This window comes from Petaurus breviceps, unplaced genomic scaffold (assembly GCF_028583685.1).
Source record: "Petaurus breviceps papuanus isolate PSGF00001 unplaced genomic scaffold, PetGlider_PUasm1.0 90721, whole genome shotgun sequence".
NCBI classification, from domain to species: Eukaryota; Metazoa; Chordata; class Mammalia; order Diprotodontia; family Petauridae; genus Petaurus; species Petaurus breviceps.
The window spans coordinates 6979981-7002812 of record NW_027187322.1 but is presented as its reverse complement, the minus strand read 5'-3'; the positions used below and the strand labels follow the sequence as shown (position 1 = coordinate 7002812).

Here is a 22832-nt window from a genome sequence, read left to right as displayed (position 1 = left end):
GTTCTGTTCATTGTTGGCCATCACTCATACCTGTTACCTTCTCTCCCCTTTCCACCTCCACAGTCAATCAACTGCAATGTTTTACTCATACTTTTTTCCACAGCCTCTTTCATATCTCTTACATTCCCTCTCTCCCCACACCTCCATATTCAATTTATTACGATGATTCCTTGATTCTACCTACGCAACATCTAGCTCATCCATTCCCTTCTCTTTTCTTCCTCCTAGCTCAGATCTTCAGTCCCTGGCCCAGATCTTAGCCTGGGGCCTGATACAGAATAAGTCCTGAATAAATACTTAATGATCAAGCAATGCTTATGACTGAAAACTAAACTCCAGATGTGATGTAGGCAGAATGGAATTCTCACCTCCTTATTCTTGAGGAAGAATGTAAACAGAAATCCTCTGGTTCCCATTCTAATACTCGCCCCTTCCCCCCCAGCTCCGTTTCTCTTTCCATTAGACAACAAGCTCTTTGAGAGAAGGGCCTGTGTTGTGTTTTGTATCTCTTCATTAAACCATCAATCTAGAACTGGAAGACAACTTCGTGGCCAGCGAGTTCAACTTTCATTTTAGAGATGAGGAAATGGAGACTGAGAGAGGTTAATAGTTTTCCCAGGCTCATAGAGCTAGTAAACATTGGAAATTGAATTTGAACTCAGGCCTTCCTGACTCCAAGCCCAGCATTTTACCCAGTGATAAAATCTTTTTTTGTGACCTGTCACATAGGGCTCCCTGGGAGCTACTGAGCATGGGGCAGAAAAGGGACCAAAACAGCCAAGGAACTGGGACACCACACCCCAAACTGAGTAGCTCCCATTCTTGACAATATTCAATGGAGACAATATTCAAAGGAGAGAGATAAGTTATCTCCTTATATCCAACGTGACCCCATCCCTGCCCTGGGTCTTAGGGTTGCCTGATTGGGATAGTGCTAGCCCACCAAGGGAGGGTGTAACCCAGAGCTGACTTCAGGGAAGGTTTGCTCTGTGCTCTGAAAGCACGATGGTCCCTGGAAACCAAAGGGTTTCCTGAGACCAAGAAAGCAACTTCACCAGTCTTCTCCAAAGACGTGAGATGCTCACTCCAGGACAATCCTTCAGACTGTTTGATGCTTTCCACATTTGATGCATTTCATTAAGAAATGCATAACATTTCTTAGGTATGTCCTGTGTGGTGCACACTGTCCTAGGTCCCGAGGCCACAAAGACAAAAAAGACAAGCAGCCTGCTCAACAAAATCTACCCACCTGTGACAAAATCTTAGAAGCACACTACCTTCCACTGAGGGCATTTAGTAAATCCTTACTGAATTGATTTGTTGCTGACTCTTCTGTTCTGATTTGGGATCTAAAGATTCATTCCCTGATTGGTGCAGAAATAAACACCTGTCAATCATTCATATTTTTTAATTAATTAGAAATCACATTAAGGCCAAATTAGAGAAGAATGCCTACGCATCTTTAGTCTTAGAACGCAAGAAGCTTTCAAAGGCTAACCTGCTGTGTGGGAGGATGGATGGGATGAGACATTAGGCATTCTCCACAACATGAAGGAGCTTCCTCGGTCCCACCATCTCTGGTGTAGGAGCCCAGTGGCTTTGTGGGAATCCTCCCTGATTCTAGAGCCACGGAACAAGACACTTGCACCAAGAGTTTGCCCAGATTTGTCTTGTCGACTGTGCACCTGAGTCAGCCGGTCAGCAGGCTCCCTTCTGCGGGGCCCTTCCTTTGGGCGCTTGGCTGGGCTCACCCACTCAGGAGTAGGTCGCTCTCCTCAGCCGTGATAACAGATATTGCTGAAACGCGCCGAGGTGAGAGCACGAGATGAAGCAGCGGGAAGCGGCTTTTGTGCAGCTGTTCAGCTGACATCCTGAAGACATTCCTCTGTGCTGCTCCTTTGCTCAAGAGCTTGGTGGCTCTTGTTGCCACCAAGACAGAAGAGAAACTCCTGTGTTTGGCATCGAAAGCTCTTCACACTCTGTCTCCAGCCTGTTTTTCCAGGCTGATTATATGCAACTCTACTTTCTGCATGATTTCAACAAAATTGGCTTATTCCTGGATGGAATGGTAGCATCTCCCTCCCATCCTTGGTACGGTTCATTCTCCATGCCTGAAATTCACCCCCATCCCTTCCCTTTTAAGTGCTGCCTCCTCCAGGAAGCCTTTCTTGATGAGTGCCCTTCTCCCTGAAATAACCTCAGTTTTCCTATGTATACAATTTCATTTTTACTTAGCTTCTTTGTACATGCTGTTCTGTGCCCTTGAAAACACACACACATGCACACACACGCGCACACACACACACACGCACACACCAAATGGAAGTCCCTTGAAGGCAGGCTGCTTGTCTTTTTTGTCTTTGTGGCCCCGGCACCTAGGACAGTGTACAACACACAAGACATACTCAATAAGGGTTGTGGAATACACCACACAGTCTCTGAAGAGTTGTCCTGGAGTGAGCATCTCACGTCCTTGGAGAAGACTGGTGAAGTTGCTTTCTTGGTCACAGGAAACCCTTTGGTTTTCAGAGCACAGAGCAAACCTTCCCTGCAGTCAGCTCTGGGTTACACGCTCCCTTGGTGAGTTAGCACTATCCCAATCAGGCAACCCTAAGACCCAGGCAGGGATGGGGTCACGTTGGATATAAGGAGATAGCTTAAGTGTCTCTATTGAATATTGTCAAGAATGGGAGCTACTCAGTTTGGGGTGTGGTGTCCCAGTTCCTTGGCTGTTCTGGTCCCTCTTCTGCCTCATGCTCAGTAGCTCCCAGGGAGCGCTATGTGAGCAGGTTAGACCATGTTTGGGACCCTTTGCCTTCTCCTGAGAAGATCATGCTCGAGTGGGGACTGGGGAGGTAGGAGGAAGGTTGATCCATGAAGGAGTCATGCAAAGCTGTAGGCTGCTGATGCAGGAGACTCTGGAAGAAACAGTTCATTTCCAGGAGCTCACATGTAATCAGGCAGGAGGGTATATGGTGGCTTGGGATCAGAACAGGTGTCCAATTGTTCTGGTCCTTCAGTGTCCTTGCCAAGCTCTGCCTCAGATCTCTAGCAGAGAAGAGATAGAATCAGAGATAGCCCAAGATCAGTTTTCTCAACACCAATTGAGTGCAAGTATAAGCCCCTATGACAGGCAAGGCACTGTTAGTCAAGCAATAGTTAAGCACCTACGGTTTCAGGCACATACCAAATATCTCCAGTGTAAATTGAAAGTAATCTTTGAGGGAAGACACTGGAGATAGGGGATGGGTTTGCTGGGGTCTGGGGTGGGAAGCAAAACCAGGGAAAGCTCTCTTGCTAAAAGTGAGATCTTAGCTGAGTTTTGAGGGATTGCCATGAAGCTTGCAGGTGGAGGGGATTCCAGACATGGGGGATAGCCAAGGTAAGGGCCTGGAACTGGAAGGTAAAGTGCCATATGTGAAGAACAGAGCAATGTTGTTGCACCATGAAATGTGTGGAGGGTGGTATGGCATATGGAGACTGGAAATGTAGGAAAGGTCCAGGCTTCGAAGGGCTTTGACTGTCAGAGGACTTCATATTTGGTCCTGATGTCAATAAGGATCCACTAGAGCTGATCTGATTGGTGGGGAGAAAGCCGGGCATGGTCAGACCTGAGATTTAGGAAGATCTCCTTGGTGACTGCATATAGAATGGGGCAGAGTGGAGGCTGTTGCCTTAGCTCCACTGTGAGGTGATGAGGGCTTGTACCAGAGAGTGCTCCAGAGGCAGAAGCTACAAAGCTGAAAAGCAAATAGACCCTGGGCTGGTAGAGGGCCCATAGTGCACAGAGTGCCAGGCCTGGAGTTCAAATCCAGCCTTAGACACCTACTAGCTGTGTGATTCTGGGCAAGTCACTTCACCCTGTTTGCCTCTGTTTCCTTATCCATAAAATGAACTGGAGAAGGAACAGGCAAACCACCCCAGTATCTTTGCAAAGAAAACCTCAAATGGGGTCACAGAGAGGGGCTCACAACTAGACCTAGGCCCTATTGTCAGGGTGCTTAAATTCTGCTGGGAGAGGAGAGGAGACACTTGTGCAAGGCAGGGGGATATGGAGCAAAGGAGGGAGAGAGATGCGTGCTCCTCAAAGCTGGAGGAGAATGGAATTTTCCCCAATAACTTCTTGTAATATTGTATCGACTCTTTTTTGATCCTAACTTTCAGGTAGTTGGACAATTCTTATATTGTCTCTCCTTGACCCGTTCTCCAGATCAGCTCTTTTTCTAATGAACTGTTTTAGATTCTCTTCTATCTTTCTGTTTTTATTATTTCTTGGTCTCTAATAATGACCTTCATTCCTTTTGCCCAATTCCAGTTTTTGAGGAGTTATTTTCTCCCTTAAGATTTCTTTTCCGATTGCTTAGCTTTCTCTTCACAATTTTCTTGGCTTGCTCTTAGTTTTCCTGTTTTTTCCTCCATGGCCTGGTGTCGGGGTCATGACTGTCCGTAACCATTCAGCTCTTCATCCTGCGTCTCCCTCCATGACAGATACCGCCAGAGAAGCCCCCTGTCTATCGTTAGAATAACCAGACACCCTCTCACTAGAGATGTCTGGCGCAGAGATTCATGAGACCAAAAAGGATGGCCATCTACAGGAGGCATCCCCATGCACAGGCTGACTGGGCATTTATCCTGGACGTTGGAGACCAGTTTTCTTGTCATGCCCAGGTTGGGCCAGAGGCCTTTGCTGGTCTGGGATTCTAAGGCCTTGGTGGTCACTAATTCTTTATGACCTTAAGAAAACCACCACTGCTTCCTCTCTCTGCATTCCTCCTTTCCATGTCTGAATCAAAGACCTAGACTCAGATCTGGCCTTGCTGGATCTTCACAGCCACCCTAGAAAGTGTGGAAGTTATTGTTACCCACTGCACAAATGAGGAAACTGAGGCTTAGCTATGAAGTGACTGGCCTATGGTCACAGAGGGAGTATATGTTCAAGTCCAGGGCTCTAAGCCCTGTGACAGACACACTGCCTCTTCTCAGGGACCATGCAGTCCCAGTCTTCTTATTTCATTTTCATCCATTAGTACTGTAAACTAAGTTATAATCTCCCCATTAGAATGTAAGCTCCCTGAGGGCAAGACCTTTTTTTGTATCTCTAGCACTTGGCACATGGCATATAGAAAATATTCATTAAATATTTTAGTTGATTGACCTCAATAGATGCTAGCAAACAAAAAGAAAACCCCCCTTGTACAATGGTATCTGCACACACTCCTTAAATAATCAACAGTCTCCCCTTATACAATCAAATCTGCACATCTCAAACAATCGACAGTCTCATCAATTGTGCCTACTCCTTCAGATTCTTCCCAATCCCTCTCCACAAAAAGATCTATCAATGCTGGGGTCCGGTTGTAGCTAATGGACCTTGCACCAAAATCATTCCACCTTCTTGGCACATCTTTCCATATTTCTTTCCATGTCTTTTCTCTGCCATTTGGAATTACACAATAACACCTCCCCCCCTCCCATTTTGCAAGTGGGGAAATGGTGACCAAAAGTGGGTGACTAGCCCAAGGTCCTACAATGAATGACAAACTGAAAAGGGGTTACCGATTTCTGTTCTGCCCCCCCTCGAAGGCAAGGATCAAATGAGAAACTCAGGTCAAGCTCTTTAAAAGGAAAGCATGCTCTCTCAGTGAAAGGGAAGGAAAACCCCATGGATCATAAGCAGTTTTATGACTATGACATGTGCCCCCATGGTTCCCTTCATCATAGACCAGAGCTTGGGTCCAACTAGCTCCTGCTGCTTTGTACACCAAGCTCCAAGACTGTGTCTCCAGCATGTCACTGCTCCAGGATGTCACTGCCCCAGGATGATGGGACATACAAAAGAGAGTGCCAGGCTTGGAGTTGGGCAGAGCTGGCTTCCAGTCCCACCACAGACACTTTTGAGTTGTGTGACCTTGGACAAGTCACTCAACCTTAGAGAGTCATCGCATCCTCCTGGATAAGACCAGGGTGATGACAGAACTTCTCTCATGGGATTGTTTTCAGACCAAATGAAACGCGAGTCAATTGCTTTTCAAGCCTTAGAGTATTCTGTAAATGGCAGCTCTTATCCATTGTTTTAACTTTCAAAATGGTCTTCTTTAGGGAAGAAGCTCACCATTTCAGCCAGTATTCCCATCCTCCAAATTCATTCTGCCTCTTTAACACCCCAGGGTTGGTGCAAAGCCAGCTTAGCTTAACTCAGTGTGTGTCCACTCCCCAAAACCTATTTTGGTTGTCTGCTTGCAAAACAGCCAAGATGAGGGGGAAAAAGTGGGCTTGCCAACCAACAGAAGCAGCAAGCAATGACTGAGTGGTGCAGGGCCGGGCTGTGAAGGGGCTCCAGCCCGAGGCAGAGTGCCCCAGAGGCAGACGAGCATCCTCCCCTGTGAGAAGAGCTGGGCTGAATCAGCCTTGCCTATCCAATGGCATGCGTAATTGCTCAGGGGATTCAAGCGTCCTTCACCCTCACTTATTTAGATTAGTGACTGATGCATTTCCATGGAAACCAGCACTAGGGGGAAAAAAAAGCCCTGCTGGTACAGTGTAGAAGTGGAAGGCTGGGGGCTCTTAGTCTGAGCTTACAACTTGAGTAAAAGACCTGACTTTTCAGTTGATGCAGATTTTCAAAACCTGAAAGTAAGATTTTTTTTTTTTAAATCTCACTGGGGATTAAGCACACGGAAGGCATCTCCTTTCTCTCTTTTCTCTATTTAATTGGGAAATTGGAGGGCTGCGGCTTTTTTTTTCTTTTTTTGATGAACGGACAATAGTAGATTGAAGTCATGTAACCAGCCGAGACTGGGTTTCTGCACAGGAAGAGGAAAGCGTGAGAAACTCGAGTGAGATGGTTACACCCAGGTTAGAAATGATGGCTGAGAATTCCAGGTTCAAGAAGAAAGTTCATTTTGGAGGTATTGTCTAACTTTCTGGACTTCTTGGGTTCTTGGCCAGCGGTCCCTTGGGCTTTGATTCCTTTAGAGAGTGACTGTCACTAGAGAAAAATAGATCGATCGTGTGCCGATTTCTTTCCATTGGTGGTGGTGGTGGTGGTGGTGTGTGTGTGTGTGTGTGTGTGTGTGGCTGTGTGTGTGTGTCTGTGTGTGTGTGTATGGGGAAATAGGATTACTGTCATCTTACTTAGCAGATTTCAGATTTCTGAGTTACTGTATTTCCTAGCCTTTGTTCTATGGCAGAAAGCATTCTTTGGCTCAGAATACCTCTACTGGCTAAGAACTCAGATGGATTTCACAGGGAGGAGTTCATCCAGAAGGAGCTGAATATTTCCCTTATTTTTTCTGATTAGAATTCGATCCCTTTCCCCACCCTCAACAATAACAATAAGATATTCCTCTTTTTGAATCTTTCAAGAAACAATCCATGAAAGATGAGGGTGCTTTATATTTAGATATAAAATGTTCATATCTGTAATATGTGTACCCATTGAACTGAAAAAAAAAATGTTGATTACATTCTGAGGTTCTGAGGTGGTGCATCCATTGCCTACCCTCTACAGACCTACCCACCCACCTCAAGTCTTCTCTCTCTAATTAGGGGAGAGAGAGTGCCCAGCCTGACCCTAGGGGGCAGGAGGTATATGGTGTGCTCTCCTTTAAAGAAAACATGTCTCTGGGGCATTGATCAGTTGGGCTCAGACGGTGTTCTAGCCTCAGCTGGGAACAGTCAAGAAAGCAGAACACCAGCTGCTGAAGCAGAGTCTGGAGCAGACTGCAAAGCTTCCCTCAACTCGAGGAGTCCAGGAGGTACAACTGGTCCCTCCCTCACACAGAGGCTGAGCGGAGGCATGGGGAGGTCTCAGAATGCCTGGGAGAGCAGAAGGGAGCTTGAGCGAAGAGCTCATCTGCTTGACTTCTCCTGAGAGTACCAAGAAAGGAAGCAGCTTTCAGGAGGTTTCCAAAGTCCCTTCCTGAGCTTATTGGGAGCTTGACCTTGGGGGTCTTCTGACCACCTGTGCTCTGAAGCTCACTGGGGGTCCTGGAGGTATGCTCATGTCCCTGAGGAGTCTATGTCAGGGTTAGGGGTGGGTGATCCAAATGATTGCTGGAATCTCTAGGTGTCCAGAAAAGGTATGGACTTAGCCTTCTGAAGATGAGCTGAAGATTAGCCGTGACCATCTTACATTCATTTGCTTACTTGTCAGCATACATCTGCCATGTTCCATAAACCCTCGGAGACTGTCCTTGTGCCTTCTGAATCCCACTGACAAAGGCTCAGCAATATTCAGAAATGATTAGGGTAGGTTCCTCCTCATTCAACAGGTTGTGCTGGATTTCTCTCCACATCCCTGCCCCCTAAGCCACAGACTGCTGATTCCTTTAGGGAATCATTCTTCCCAAAGCCAAACCAGCTCTTTTACTGAATGCTTCAAACACCCCTGTGTACGTTACTTCTCAAGTGGATGAAGGTGCATCACCTGAGACTTTGGGGGCAGACTCTGAAAAGGGGGCACTGTGGAAGAAAGCATTCCCACTGACCTAGATAAGGGGAGGTGACGTGGAGATTTGCAAAGAGAGAGGATTCTTGGAAGTGTCAGATTGTGTGTGTGCATGTGTTTGCACGTATGAGTGGTGAGAGAAGACATGTCAAAGCTAATGCTAATTAAGGGTTAGGGAAAGGATAGGAGAGATCACATTAATTAGGAGCCCCCAGCAGGCAGGTCCCAGGCTGAGCTCAGAGGATCTTAGACCTTTTTCAAGACTGATCATTTGTGGGTCCCATCAAGCTTGCTCCGAGACACCCCTTGTGGCCAAAGGGACATGCATGTCTGCACACCTGGAGTGAGTCGATTTTCTAAGATTGAGGGGACCATTTAGTGCAGTGCCCAGTATTTCCCAAGGAAAGGAAACAAAGTCAGTATGTGATTGTTCAGGGAAAAGAGGTCCAAAGTAGAGGAATTCAGCAGGGCTGAGATCAGCCACATATCCTGCCATCTCAGCTGCTTATGGAGCTAGATGGGCTTGGGGAAATGGCTTCCGCTGGGGTGCAGGGGATGGTTTTAAAGTCTATTTTTAACGTTCTAATTACTATAGAGTCAAAACTTGATTCTGACGGAGAGTAGGCTTGTTAGTCTTGTCCACCCAGGCTGTTGTGTGAGTGAGACTTTGGGAGCTCCACCTGAAGTGGGTTACATTTCCCTCCCCCTACTAACACACCAGGAAATGGGGGGGAGGGGTGCACAGATTCCAAAGCCCCTCTTGAAGAGTAGTAACAGCTGTAATTTGTGTGGTGTTTTTAGGTTTCCAAAGAGTCTTACATTCATCATTTCATTTGGGCCTGAAAACATCCTGGTGAGATAGGTGATGTCATTATGCCCCACTTTAAAGTGGAGGAAATCGAGGCAGGCAGAAGTTATCTGACTTACTCAGGGTCACAAAGTATCTGGAGCAGAATTTGAAATCAGGTCTTCCTGACCGCCAAGCCCAACACTATGTGCTGCGCCTCCTAACTGCACCAGAGAGGAAGGCATGACGCTCTCAGAGTCCAATAGCAGGACTTCTAGAAGAAGCATGAGACTGGGAATCAAGAGACCCGAGTCCTGAGTTCTAGTTCTGACCTATTACTAACTAGCTGTGTGACCTCAGGTGCAGGGCTCCGTTCCCATCTCACATACTTCCTCGATCTGTGATTCTGAGCAAGTCACAGTGTCATATATTGAGAGCTAGAAAGGACCTAAAAGGCCACCTCAATAACCTCATTTACCAAATGGGGAAACTGAGGCACGGAGTTGGGTTTTGTCATCTGTAGATGAAATCTGCATCTGGGGCAGAATTTGAACTCAGCTCTCACTGACTTCGAGTCCAGTATCCTATCCAGTATACCACCCTACTTGACTTCTGAGCCTCAGTTTATTTATCTGTAAAATGGGAATAACTATAACATCTACCCCATAGTTTGATGTGAGGACCAAATGAGATAATCTGTGTTCATGACTTTGCAGATTCTGAAGTGCTACGGAAATCAGGCTGCTGTGTGATGATAACAGTTAACGAATTTAAAGATGCTATTGACTAATATGACCACTTCTCTGGGCTTAATTGTCCCCATCTGTAGAATGGGAATAGACCGCACCTCTGTGGTACTTTTGTTATAGGCACTATTACCTTTGATCCTCACACACTTACTAATTATTGAAAGCCTTATGATTCCCATTTTAAAGATCTGGAAACTGAGACTCGGAGATGTGATTTACCCAAGGTCACACAGCTAGTATATGGTAGAGACCTTCTGGGTCCAAGCCTTGAATTCTCTCAAACAAAGGCTGCGGTTTGTGGCTGTGAGCAATGCCTCTGGAACCATCCAGCTCTATAAACTTGTTTCTATGAGTTACCAATTTCTTCTGATCATCTCAGTAGGAATCTATGAGCCTTGAAACTTAGAAGCTTTAATGACAGTGCAGTAGCACCCCCCCATCAGTCAGTAGGTATTTATCAAGTGCCTGCTATATTTCAGACCCTATACTAAGCACCCCAACCCCACTGATGCTTAAAATCCAATCAATGGGACGTGGGGCTTGAAATCAGGTTCCCAGCCTGGGCCTTAATTAGTTAAGTAAGAACAGAGCATCTTCTCAGCCTCGTTGGATAGGACGAGAGCTGGTGCCATTCAGAACCTAATGTCTGCCTGCCATTCCTGCTCTGGGTTGGTACTAGATCTCTTCTCACAAGCTCTTTCCACAGAGAATGAGGCTGGCCTGATGATTAGTAAGGTTGAGCGTGTGGGACTGTGCTTTGGGCAAAAGCATTGGCATGGTCAAGTGCTGGTCTTTGTTAATGAGATCGGGGCAGAGGGTCTGGGACCCCAAGTTAGAGCTGTTTTAGAGGCCAGGGAGCAGTGGACTGAATGACCCGCTCAGAGGGTCTGTGACAGGGGGCAGAGATCACAGAGAAGTATATTTTAGTTTAATGGAAATACAAACTTTCTAACATTGGGAATTGTCCAGGTATGAAAGGGACTGACTGAGGATGCATCAGCTTCCTTCTCCAAGACCTCCAAGATGCCGGCCCATTTGTCAGTGAGGTTCTAGGGGTGAGGGTTGTTCAGGTGCAGATGGGAAGAGATGATCTAGGTCAGAGGTATTCCTGCATGTGGCCTCTGAACCTGCTTTTAAATATTTAGACCAATGGATCTCAATATGGGTTGTTTCCCTTATAATTCCATTTTTAAAAAATTGTGTGCATTCAAAAACATTCTTCTGAGAAAGGGTTCATAGGCTTCATGAGGCTAACAAAGGAGTCCACCACACAACAAGGTTGAAAAGCCCTGAGGAGGCCCCTCCTTTCTCAGAGCCAAAATGTCCATTGGGTGTCCCTCCTCTCCGAGTGATCCTCCTAGCTTCCACCACTAAATAAGGGTCAGCATCTTTCATCTGGCTGGCTCTGGCAAACCCCTCCCATGTTGGCTAGGGGCACTCAGCTGGGTACAACAGGCATCTTGCCTCTGCTAGGTGCAGAGGGGGGCCTCCCTGGCACTGCTCAAAGCCCCACTGCTGAGGTTGACTGGGTGAGGGCAAGCAGCTGCCCTCCATAGGAAGACCAGTCAGTGAAGCTACCAAAGCAGTTCTCACCAAAATGAGTAATGAGGCCACATGCAAAATCCCAGCCCCAGTTGACTGGGATGACTAAAGAGAAGCTGACAGCAACAACAAACACACTTGCCAAGAAGGTCCAGAGCACAAACAAGATGGGGGGACCCAACTTTTCCCGTTCCCCCAAGAAAAGCCACTTGTTTTGAGCAAAATGGGCCATTGCCTTTTGTTTTCATTCTGTTCTTGAAACACTGTTGGATTCTGTGGGAGAAAAGCACATTGTTGGGTGTTGGAGAATGCCGACGCTTTCTCCCAGCTAGTGCGAAAGCTTGAACAGTGTCTGCAGAATGGCTGGAGCTCCTTCCCCCCTCCTCCCGGCATTCACCTCTCTCCGAGGCTGAGCCTGAGGGTCCTTTTCAAGGAGCGGATGCCCAGAGCATAATGGCCCCTTTCAGAAGAGTTCTGTTCGAACTCGGGCTCCTAATAAGGGACGGAAATACAAGCTGGGACAATGAACACACGCACATGCACACATAGACACACACAGCTCGGGGTGGAGCCACAGCAGTGGCTCTGGGGGATGGACACACTAAAAAGAATGACTCGGTCATCTGAAGGTATCTTACTGCCTTCATCCAGACAGCCACCACCTGAAACAAATCTTGTACGGAGAAAACAACAGGCAGTCAGAACAATGTGGTGCAGGGGACCAGCTTAGCCCCATGGGGACATGGACATCCTGAGTATAAAACACAGGAAACTATTTGACCAAGAAGTGTGGGAGTTTAGAGCACTGGGTAGACAGACACCTTCTTTTACCCATGCCTTGGGGTGCCCCAGAGTAAGCAGCAGAGATTGTGTCCTGCCTAACTTGGAATGGGGGCAGGCTAACGCTGTCAGGACCTGATTGGCCAATGGCTGAATGATGGGGTGAGCATGGGGAACCATGATGGGAGTATAAGAGCATGGGTTAGATGTGTGGTCCACGCAATTGATGAGCTTGGGGATCTAAGACCACTGTGTCCCTGGGGTCTGTCTCTGAACTGAGTGAGTGATTGCTGATGCCCAGAGACCTTGAGGCTCATTCAAACCATTATGGTTCATGGCTTAGATGCCAGTCATGCCTTGGCCCTACAGTAGTGCTGTGACATCCTAAGTGTGTTTGTCGCTTCACGGGGGCACGTCACCAGCTCCCCAGCTGTTCTCACCCTGTGTGATTCTTGTGCGTCCATGTTTTCTGATGAATCTGCTAGGGTGAGACTACTCCAGATGGTGGCAATACCCAGTAGGAATGTTGTCCCACTCCTCAGTCTTCTGTCATTCTCTTCCTTGCTTATGAAAATCCCAGTTCTCACATTCCATTCTACAGTCATGCATTAAGCCCATAAAGGACAAGCCCTTGGCAAGCCCTGGTGAGTTCCCTGCCCTCAGGGAGCTGACTTTGGCTTGGCAGAACTCCTTCCACATGGGAAGAAGCTCAGGAGGTCAGATAGCTCTGCGTGTTTGCTTTTAAACCCTGGCTGTTTGAGTTCAGCTGAGCCAGGTTCTTTCTCCTGGCAGCCCACCCGAGAGGAGTGGTTCCATCTACAGAGGGGCTGGCCGCTTTCTGCCCAGAGACATCACGTCTCCCTAAACTTGGCATCAGATCCGTGCTATTCAGCTTTTTTTTTCTTCTATCTCTACCTTGCTCTGCATTCTGTTAGCATTTCCATAACCGTCTATAATTTTAAAAAGGAGGGTTATTTCTGGATTTGGTACCAATCAAGAATGTAGTTCCTCCTTTTAGCCCAAATTCTGGCTTTGGCACGGCATTCCAGGAGGCCGCCTGCTGACTCTCATCCCATGAGAGATCACTTGCAAAGCTGTGGAGGAGGAGAATTTGATTCTCTCCCCACCCCAACCCCCAATTCCCTTTCTTCTCAAATCTTCAGGCCTGTGGAGGGTGGTTTGTTTGTTTTTGTTTGTTTGTGTTGCCTTTGAAGACCATCCTGCATTCAGAGAACAGAAAGGCAGAAAAAATAGCTTTTAGGCCTTCTTCTAGAACTCAGGATTTAGGACCTGACAAGACTTTAGAGTGAGCCTGGTCCTACCCCATTCCCTCATCTAGGGAAAGTGAAGGAGACTGAAGCCCAGAGAGGGGAAGGAGACCCAAGTTATTAAGCGCCCAGGGCTCCCCTCTCCTCTGAATGGCCATCATTTTCCATTTCAGAATTGTAGTGCTTTTTAGATGATGGAGTAAGGACTCCCATGCCTTTCTGGCTTGAATAGCATCTGGGAATAATGTAAACATATCTACACTTCACTGTTTCAAGGTTTCTTTGGTCCTTCTTATGCTGACACCTTTTCCCCATTCAGAAGGGGGTAGGCAATGCCCTCTACTGGGCAGCTTTGTACAAGGGCTAGAATTATGAGCTTGAAATAATGAAGGTCTCAATTCAAATACTAAGTTGGATACTTACTAAGAGAGTAACTGTGGGAAAGCCATGCCACCTCTCAGGCTCCAACACCAAACACTCCCACCCTGCTGGAACCAGGTCCTGGACAGCTGCTCCCCAGTGTGTTTGGAACCAGCCTCAGCCCGGCAGAATAAGTTTTCCCACATCCCTTGTCAGGGTCTCTGGTGTTTTGCACTATAATGATCTGGGTACGTGTCCATTATTCCCAATTAAATAGTAAGATTCCTAACAATAGGCACCAAGTCCTAGATGACAGACATCGCCTTGCAGCAAGGGCTCATAGGGGCAGAGCTCTGGTTTTCCTTGGCAACATGGGGCTGTGGGAGCAGCTGTCTAAGGAAAGCTGAGCATCACAGATCAGTACTTGCTAATGGTGGCGTTGGAGAAGACTTTGGAGAGTCTCTTGGACAGCAAGAAGATCAAAGCAGTCAGTACTTAAAGATTCATTCACCTCATGGAAGTTCCCAGCTATGTGACCTGGTCAAATCATTTAACTTTTTTGAGCCTCAGTTTCCTCATCTGTAAAGCAGCCCCTCCCATGTGAAGCAGTTCTGAAACTCAAATGAAATACTAACATCAAGCACTTTGTAAATACCAAAGCACTGTGTTGTCATTGTTATTGTTGTTTTCATTGTCACAGAAAAGTCTTTCTCATCTTGTAGAGAAGAGCTAGAAATGGCCCTGAAACAAGCCTCGATTGTGAATCTTCCCTTTTGGAGGTAATGTTCTGTGGCACATTGCATGGGTGGCCGTAGTGACCACTTCTCATGAAAAAGCTTTTTGGCTAAAAGAATTGGGATTGGAAAGTCACTGGAAGTGTCTTTGGGACAGCTGCAGTAGCAGGGAGGATACTGGGCATGGCGGCACTCTCTTGGCCTCTTGCCACCCTGGTTAAATTCTCCATGATCTCAGCAATGAGAAGGGTACCTCTGCCTCCCCATCCAGGGCTGGAATTCTTGTCATAGTCAATCAACCCACCTTTATTAAGCACCTACTATGTGCCAGTTACTGGGCTAAGCACTAGGGATTCAATGAAAAGCAAAGGACAGTCCCTGTTCTCAAGCAACTGGCAGTCCATCGGGGAAGCTAACATGAAAACAATTGTGTATAGACAAGCTATCGATAGATTAAATGGGAGATAATTAGCAGAGGCAGAGTGCTAGCATGAAGGGGCATCCGCAGGACAGGAGAGTCAGGAGACAGATTTGAGAAGGAGACCATTTCAGGTATGGGGGACAGCCAGAGAAATGCCTGGAGCCAAGGGATGGAGGGTCTGAGCTGTGGACTATCCGGGAGGCTGGTGTGGCTGAACTAGAGAGTCCGTGTTGGGTAGGGAGAAGACTGGAAAGGTAGGAGGGGTGAGGTTACCAAGGGCTTCAGATGCCTTTTGTATTTGTATTAGGGATTCTAGAAAGCCACCGGAGTTTGTTGGATGGGGGAGGAGTCCAATGTGACATGAAGGAAGGTCCCTTTCATGGCTGAATGCAGGGTGGACAGGAGTGGGGAGGGACTGGAGGCAGGCAGACCCACCGACAGCTGTTGCAGTGGTTCCGGCATGAGGTGATGGCCAGCAGAAGTATCAGAGGAGAGAAACAGACATGTACACGAGAGGTCTCCAAGGCCAAAGCAACAGGACCTGGCAGCTGATTAGAGATAGGGGAGGAAAGAGTGGGGAGTCAAGAACGAGAGCTAAGCTGCAAGCCCGGGGGGCAGGGAGAATGATGGTGCCCTAAACGGCGAAAGGCCATTTTGGAAGGAGGTGCACTTGGGAAAGGGCGAGTTCAGTTTTACACATGATGAGTTTGAGATGTTTACAGGTTATCCAGGTGAGATGTTCACTAGCTGGAGAGAAGAGATCGGAGGTTGGCAGAGAGCTTTAGGGCTAGGGAAGGAGATATGAGGAACTGAGATGACAACTACATTCACGCGAGCTGAGATCACCAAGTGACTGTATAGAGAAAGAAAAAGAGAGACCAGGATGAACCTTCAGAGATAACCACTGTGTGTGGGCATGATGTGAAGGAGGAGTCTGTAGTGCCAGGAGGCCTCTGGGAAAGGAAGACGAAGAGGGGAGGGCAAGGATATGACAGATGACCTCAACCTTTTCATTAAAATATGAGACAAGGTTCTCAGCTAAGAAGCTGGGGGAGGAGGGGTCATGGGAGGCTTGACAAGGGATATAAGAGTTTGGAAGAGCCACTGTTGAGAGGGGGGTTGGAAGTTAATTGGGATGTATAAAAAGATTAGATGGCAGCAGTGAGGACCCAGTTGAGATGATGAAACATTAACTCGTAACGCATCAGGTCAGTGTGCCGGTCATGGCTTTCTCTGGCTCCATCCCGTTGCATGTGACTGGGAACAAAGGCAGCAACAGTTGGGGGCGGGGGAAGGAGGGGTGATGCAGGGCTGAGGCTCCACAGGGCCAGAGATCCCAGAGAGGAAGACAGTGCAAAGCTGGACTGATTCCCCAAAAGGCCTTCCCCAGGAGGCCCTCTGCAAACACCGATCCAATGGATGAACCCCCTTCTCACCATGGGACCAACCTACTACCTTTTCTGATCCCATAGCCGTTTGATAATATCCATGTCTTCAGTGGAATACCTTTGTATTTGTTATTTTGTTCTATGTACACAGTAAGTTCTCGATGAATGAATTTTGAATTGAAATATTTTTAAATCTGCCCTTGGGTTAGCAAAGGATTGGTGAACCCAGTATTTCACTTAATCATCTCTAATGGTGTTAAATGGAGTGTCAGAAATGCCTAAAGAGTACAAACCATAATATTATTTCAGTAAAAAGCTAAGTAAAGGCTAATTAGGTAGAAACGGACCAAGGACACCTGTGTCAGTCACATTGTGCCATATACAATCCCTTGAAAGAGGTTTGATTTTTTTCTCCCAAACCAGCCCTTTTTCAGGAGAGGCATGTCAACAGGGAAGTGTGTTGCCCAGTGGTTTGAGTCTCATGGCCGGGTCAAATTCCCATTTCCTCTGACCCCAGCAGGATCAGCTAGGGCCTGAGCCATCAGGGGCCAAGCTCCTCAGTATCACCTGGCTGCCTCTTTCTCCCACTCTGGTTTTCCAAGCCCCATTTGGTTGAAGGATAACCTACAAATATCTCCATAAAACCAGGCATTTGCCAGTGAAATGTGGGAAATCCACCTTTCTCCCAAATGCCAGCCCTTTGGCACCTGAATTCCTCAACTCACCAATAACTGGGAAGCCTTGGCTGCCCCACCCCCAAAATGAGGGTCCCTCCCTTCCCCCATGAGCACCTTCTTTCCTAGCTACCCTCCCAGTTACCATGTGCTCCTCCAAAGGGCTGAGGAGCCTCACATACCATGAAGCAGGGCTTCTTGCTGACACTGTAACCTCCTCTATGGTGATTCTCAGGGCCTTGGTAGCTTCTTCATTCATTCAAGCATTTATTACGTACCTGCTGTGTGCTAAGCACAGCAAATATAGGTTATGTTAAGGAAAGTTTCCTGTGGAAAATTCCTCATTCCTTTCACTAGAAACAGTATGTAAAGCAGAGAAAAGACCCCCCAGATCATGCAGGCTCAGTCATTCATGCCTTGTTGAAGGACAATGGGATCATATGGGATTATTTTCCAGAATTTTGCTTTCTTTAAAGGACTGTTTTAATGGCTGAAAAACTAATTTGTCATACAATCTACCACTTTTTTTCACAAGTAGAAATAAGCTGAGTTTTCAGGTTGTGTGTGTGTGTGCATACACGTGCCTCCCTGTAACTTCTATGAGTTTTGTTACTTGAAAAAATCAGTGCATGTCCTATGATATTTGGAGACTTTCAGCAAGGGAAGGGACCCTGGGGATCCCACTCCTCCCTTCTCCTCTTGTTGACCTTCCCAGAGCACTTCAGAGCTGTCAAAGCTCTTCACCTCTGCTATGTCTCTCAATCCTCACTCCACAGCAGGTTCTATAGGTACTATTATTCATCTCCATCTTCTAGCTGAGGAAACTGAGGCTCAGCGTGATTCAGTGATTTCCCAGGGCCACATAGTGAGTAAGTTTCAAAATCATCATTTGAACTGGGGGCTCCCTTCCTCCAAGTCACTCCCAATGGAATGACTCAGTCCGGTCCATAGTGAGGAGTCTCCAAAAAGGGGGCAGGTGAGATCGGAGTTGGGGCTAGGACTCACTTGTTGACTCCTTAACCAATTGCACTGCACTGTTATTGACAATGGAGGCTTGTTGGAGGGAGGGGGACATGATGGTGGAATCAACCCTTTCTTGGCCATTACCGTCAGCATTCATTTTATACACAATGCTTTACCAAAAGAAATGATGTCTGTAAAACCCCCAAACACTATAGAAATTTGGTTTGTTATTGTTAGAAGATAAGCACTTTGAAGGCAGAGGCTGGTTTTGTACCGTGATGGTATTCCTGGCTCCTAGTGTGTTGGAGCAGTGTGTAAAAGGAGTCATCTGTGAAAGGATTTGAATGACAGGTGAATTTCCATTTAGTCCCGGAGGTACTGGGGAGCCTTTGGCGTTCAGTGAGCAGAGGTTGACATGAACCAACTTCAGCCTTAAAAAAAATCATTTCTTCAACTGAGTACAGAGTGGACTGGAGAGGCAAGTCGGCTGAGACAGAGAGAGAAGCTTCCCTGGGACAGGAACGTGGGGGGCATTTAGCTAGGCTGGAGGTGCTAAGGCTGCATCACTAGGTTGGGGAAGTGCATTTCCTGGAAGTCCAGGTAGGATACTGGCTACCACACAGCCATGCACTGCAGTTGTAGGAACTGAGGTTGGGTGGAGGGTGGAGGGATCCACAGATGTAACAGTTCGGCGTAAGATCCAAATCTTGAAAGTTGGGAGGGATCTCAGAGCATAATCTTCAGCTTCCTTATTTTGTTGTCGTTTCAGTTGAGTCCGAGTGTTTGTGACCCCATTTGGGGTTTTCTTGGCAAAGATACTGGAGTAGTTTGCCATTTCCTTCTCCAGATCCTTTTATAGATAAGGAAACTGAGGCCAATGGGGTTAAGTGACTCGCCCAAGGCCACACAGCTAGTATGTGTCTAAGACTGGCTTTGAACTCAACAGGGTGAGTCCTCCTCACTCCAGGCCCAACACTCTATCCACCATAGCTCCACCTAGCTAGCTATTCCTCATTTTACAGAGGTGGAAACAGAGTTCTAGAGAAGGTGCCTAAAGGCACCCAGTGAATAACAGCAGCTAGATGACACTGACTGCTGCTACTGATAAATTCATAACTGCCCTTCCAGTGGAGCTTTGGATTTAAAGTCTCCCCAGCCCAGCCTTGCCTGGCCCCATAGCACCTTAGATCGGCTCCATGTGCACTTGACCTCAAGCTGTATGAAAATGCATAGTCTTTCCATTAGACTGTAAGCTCCTGGAGGGCAGGGCCTGCTCTGTTCTTATCTTTTAGCACAGTGACTGGCACATGTGGCAAGTGTCTATTCAATGCTTATTGAGAAATTAATGATAATCCCAATTTTACAGATTAGGCAAAGAGGGTTCCCGGAGGTGAGGGAATGTATTTGTGGTCACCCATTGAGGAATTCTCCAATGCCACAGAGGTCTTTCTGCCCTCCCCAGGATGTATGGTCTCCAGGCCTCCAGTCCAAGGCCTATGTGCCTCCCTTTTGTCTTCCTTTATTCTTTCGCTCTCCTTCAGTCTTCTTTTCTCCCCCATCTTCTTCTTCTTTCCTCCTTCCCTCCTCTCTCCCCCTATTGCCTCTACATTTGGGCTGATAGTTGAACCCTGGTTGGCTTCCCTGCTGGTATCACTCAGCTGTCAGTGGTTACTGAGCCAGAGTCTGCACTGAGTCCTCCAGGTCAGAGGACGCCCATTTTCAGCTCAGTGGCCCGCACTTTGTGGACCACGTGAGCCAACAGAGATGCTGGTCCCCTGCCCCCCCTCCCAACAGACACACACACGCACACGTGTGACTCCTGGCCACTGGAGCCCTTGACCCTGGCCCTGAAAGCTTCTGCATCTGAGAGCACAGTCGCCCAATCAGGTGGCAGCCCTGAGCAGTTCCCTAGGCAACCAGCACACAGCCACCAAATGGAGCCTGAAGCAACAGAGGGAAATAGTAATAATAACTAATAACAAAGCCTTCAGCACCCCAACGCTGAGTGCTGCTGGGTGACTCAAGTGCAGAGATCTTCTAGCTTGAAGGTTTGGTGGCTAGAGAGGCCATGGTGGAAGAGGGAGGGAGGGCTGCCACCAAAGGCAAGTGTGGCGACCGTGGAAGGCTCCAGGTCCCTGCTCTCCTCTGTGACGGCATAGAGTAGCTGGGGACATGATGATTCTCTCCCATCATTCAGCTCACTTCAGGCAGAGTTCTTTGGGGACGCTGCTTTCTCCTCACTTTCCTCTCACTTGTCTGATGGGCCCTCCTGCAGCCAGCACAGGGGGGCGTGTTCTCTGCCCTGCCTCCTGGCTGTAGGTGTGAAGACAGAGGAGGCAGAGAGCCAGAGTAAACACAATGATTAAATCCAGTCTACCCAGAGGAGGGGGTAGCCATTAGCCAAGAGGGGTCAGGGGTCAGGGAAGGCTTTGGGAAGAGGTAGACTGCCCCTCAGCTGTCCTGAAGGGATCTGAGGATTCCATGAAGAGACAGGCTGTTCCAGGCATTGAGAGACAATGTATGGAGATGGCAAGGGTTGTACTTAATGAGCATGGATAGTCTGACTGGTCCGTGGAATGTGTGAGGGCAGGTCCTGTGTAATCAGGATGGGTTGGATTATGAAAGGCTTTAAACACCAAACAGAGGAGTATGTAGTTCATTCCAGAGGCAAGAGTGAGCTCCCTGATCTGAGGAATGGCTTGTTAGATTTGTACTTTAATGGAAAGGAGGGTCTGAGTATGTACCACCTACCCACCCAACAGGCGTCAGGGCATTCTCAGGCTCCAGTACTGACAAGACAGAAGCCCAGCAGGGTCAGTCACCCCTGACTGCTCCCAAAGTCCTTCCTTAACCCCCTGGGCTCGTCTGGAGACACAGGGCTTCTGTGGAGGCTCTGGGGGGGGGGGGCTGTTCCTTGAAGCCTGCTGGGCCCAAACGGCTCCGCTCCAATGCTTACATGTTTTGTTTTGTTTTGTTTTTCTAAATAGAAAAGTGTTCTAACTTGGCTAGTTATAGAGCTCTGGCTGGCAGTGGGCTTTGGGGTCCGAGGGAGGTTTCTGCTCTCAGAGACTGAACAAGAAATAGCCAGGTGCCAGCCATCTCCCGAATGGGGTGAGAACAACTGGGGGCACAAAGAAAGGCTGGGATTTTAAAGCCAACATTCTGCTCTTCGCTTGATCGGCCGGAGTCAGTGACACTATTTGGGTGACTCCACTTTAAGAGCATTGGTGTTTTCTTTCTCATGGGTCTGCGAATGAAACATTAATATGGAAACCTGAACATTGTCATGAGTGTGCCAAAGGTTTCTGGTTTTAGCCCAGGTATTCAATCAGAATTTGAATTGGGTTTCTATATTCTGTGGGTTTGCATAAAACTTGTGATCCATTTCAGGGGAGAAAGGGAGAACTTTGGTTTTTTAAAAACCCATCTAGTAAGCAAAAGGAGTTAGGTCACGTCTACAAACAAGGCTGGTGCCAGACAAGGAGACACATAGTAGTGGGACGAAGAAGAGATGATGGTACCATGTATTAAAGCAACTGAGGAGGGAGCAAAGGCTTTTACTCCTTCATTGGAAATCTATTCAATTCAACGAGCATTTATTAGGTCCCTACTATGGGCCACTTGTTGCTCAGTCATTTCTGTCATGTCTGACTTCATGACCCTGTTTTATAGGGTTAGGGTTAGGGTTAGGGTTAGGGTTGGGGTTCTTGGGTTCTTGACAAAGATACTAGAGCATTCAAATCCTGTCCCAGGCACTGACTAGTTGTGTGACCCTGGACAAGTCACTTAATCCTGATTGATTCAGTTTCTCATCTATAAAATGAGCTGGGGAAGAAAACACTTCATCTTTGTCAAGAAAGCCCCAAATCGGGTCATGAAGAGCCAGGCATGACTGAAAAATGACTGAACAACAATGAACCCTGAGGGCTAAAGATATAAAAACAGAACGGCCCTTGCCCTGGCGTCTCATTTGCTGAGTTAGCACAGTGTGCCTAGAGAAGAGAAGCCCACCTCTCCCCCCCATCATGCCACTGCTGCCCCACAGAGTGAGCTGCCACAGCCAAAGAGCCCATCACCAGTGACCGAGAGAGTGGCGCTGGGCCCTTGCGCTCTAAGCCGGCTGGTGCTCAGGAAATAAAGGGCCGAGACCAGACTGGAAGCCAGCTTCCTCGCCTCCAGACCTGGCAGAAGCCTGCCCCACTCCTCAGAGGCGCACTGAATATTTTGTTGTCATATCCTCCGTCCAGGCCAGCAGAAAAGCCTTACGGTGCGTGGAGCTGTCAGCGATGACGTTTGCTTTGACAATGACCAAACTTTCTAAACCTCTTTTTTCTTTCTATCTTTGAACAGAAACTCGAACTGATCGAACCAAGAAACTCTTTCGACACTACACGGTGGGATCCTATGACAGCTTTGATGCCTCCAGGTGAGACAGATTTCTTTTAGCTCCCGTGACACTATGGGCCAAAATTGCTTCTGTCGTTGGCAGTGGTCGTCTGGAGAAATGTGGACAGTATACACTGTTTCATTTGAGTTGGGATATTCCTGCTGCTCTCCTGTCTCCCAGAACAATTCTGCTAATGTCAGGGCATCCTGCTTCCAGGTATTGCCAGCTTAGGGTCTGAGCACTGAGCTTCTCTGGTTTATGGCCCTGAGGGCCCCGGGCCAGGGGCCTTCCCAGAAGAGAAATGTGTGTTTCTAAAGGAAGAAAATAGTA

At 47.6% G+C, this 22832-nt stretch overlaps 1 protein-coding gene across 2 annotated transcripts in view; it reads left to right on the top strand.

Annotated features, from left to right (window-relative positions):
• SHANK2 (SH3 and multiple ankyrin repeat domains 2) overlaps positions 1–22832 on the top strand; it is a 698541-nt gene that overhangs the window by 385949 nt on the left and 289760 nt on the right. For both annotated transcript variants that reach the window (XM_069066555.1, XM_069066556.1), the window contains one exon: positions 22466–22541. In XM_069066555.1, the coding sequence (XP_068922656.1) occupies positions 22466–22541 (76 nt within the window). The remainder of the gene's footprint in view (positions 1–22465; positions 22542–22832) is intronic.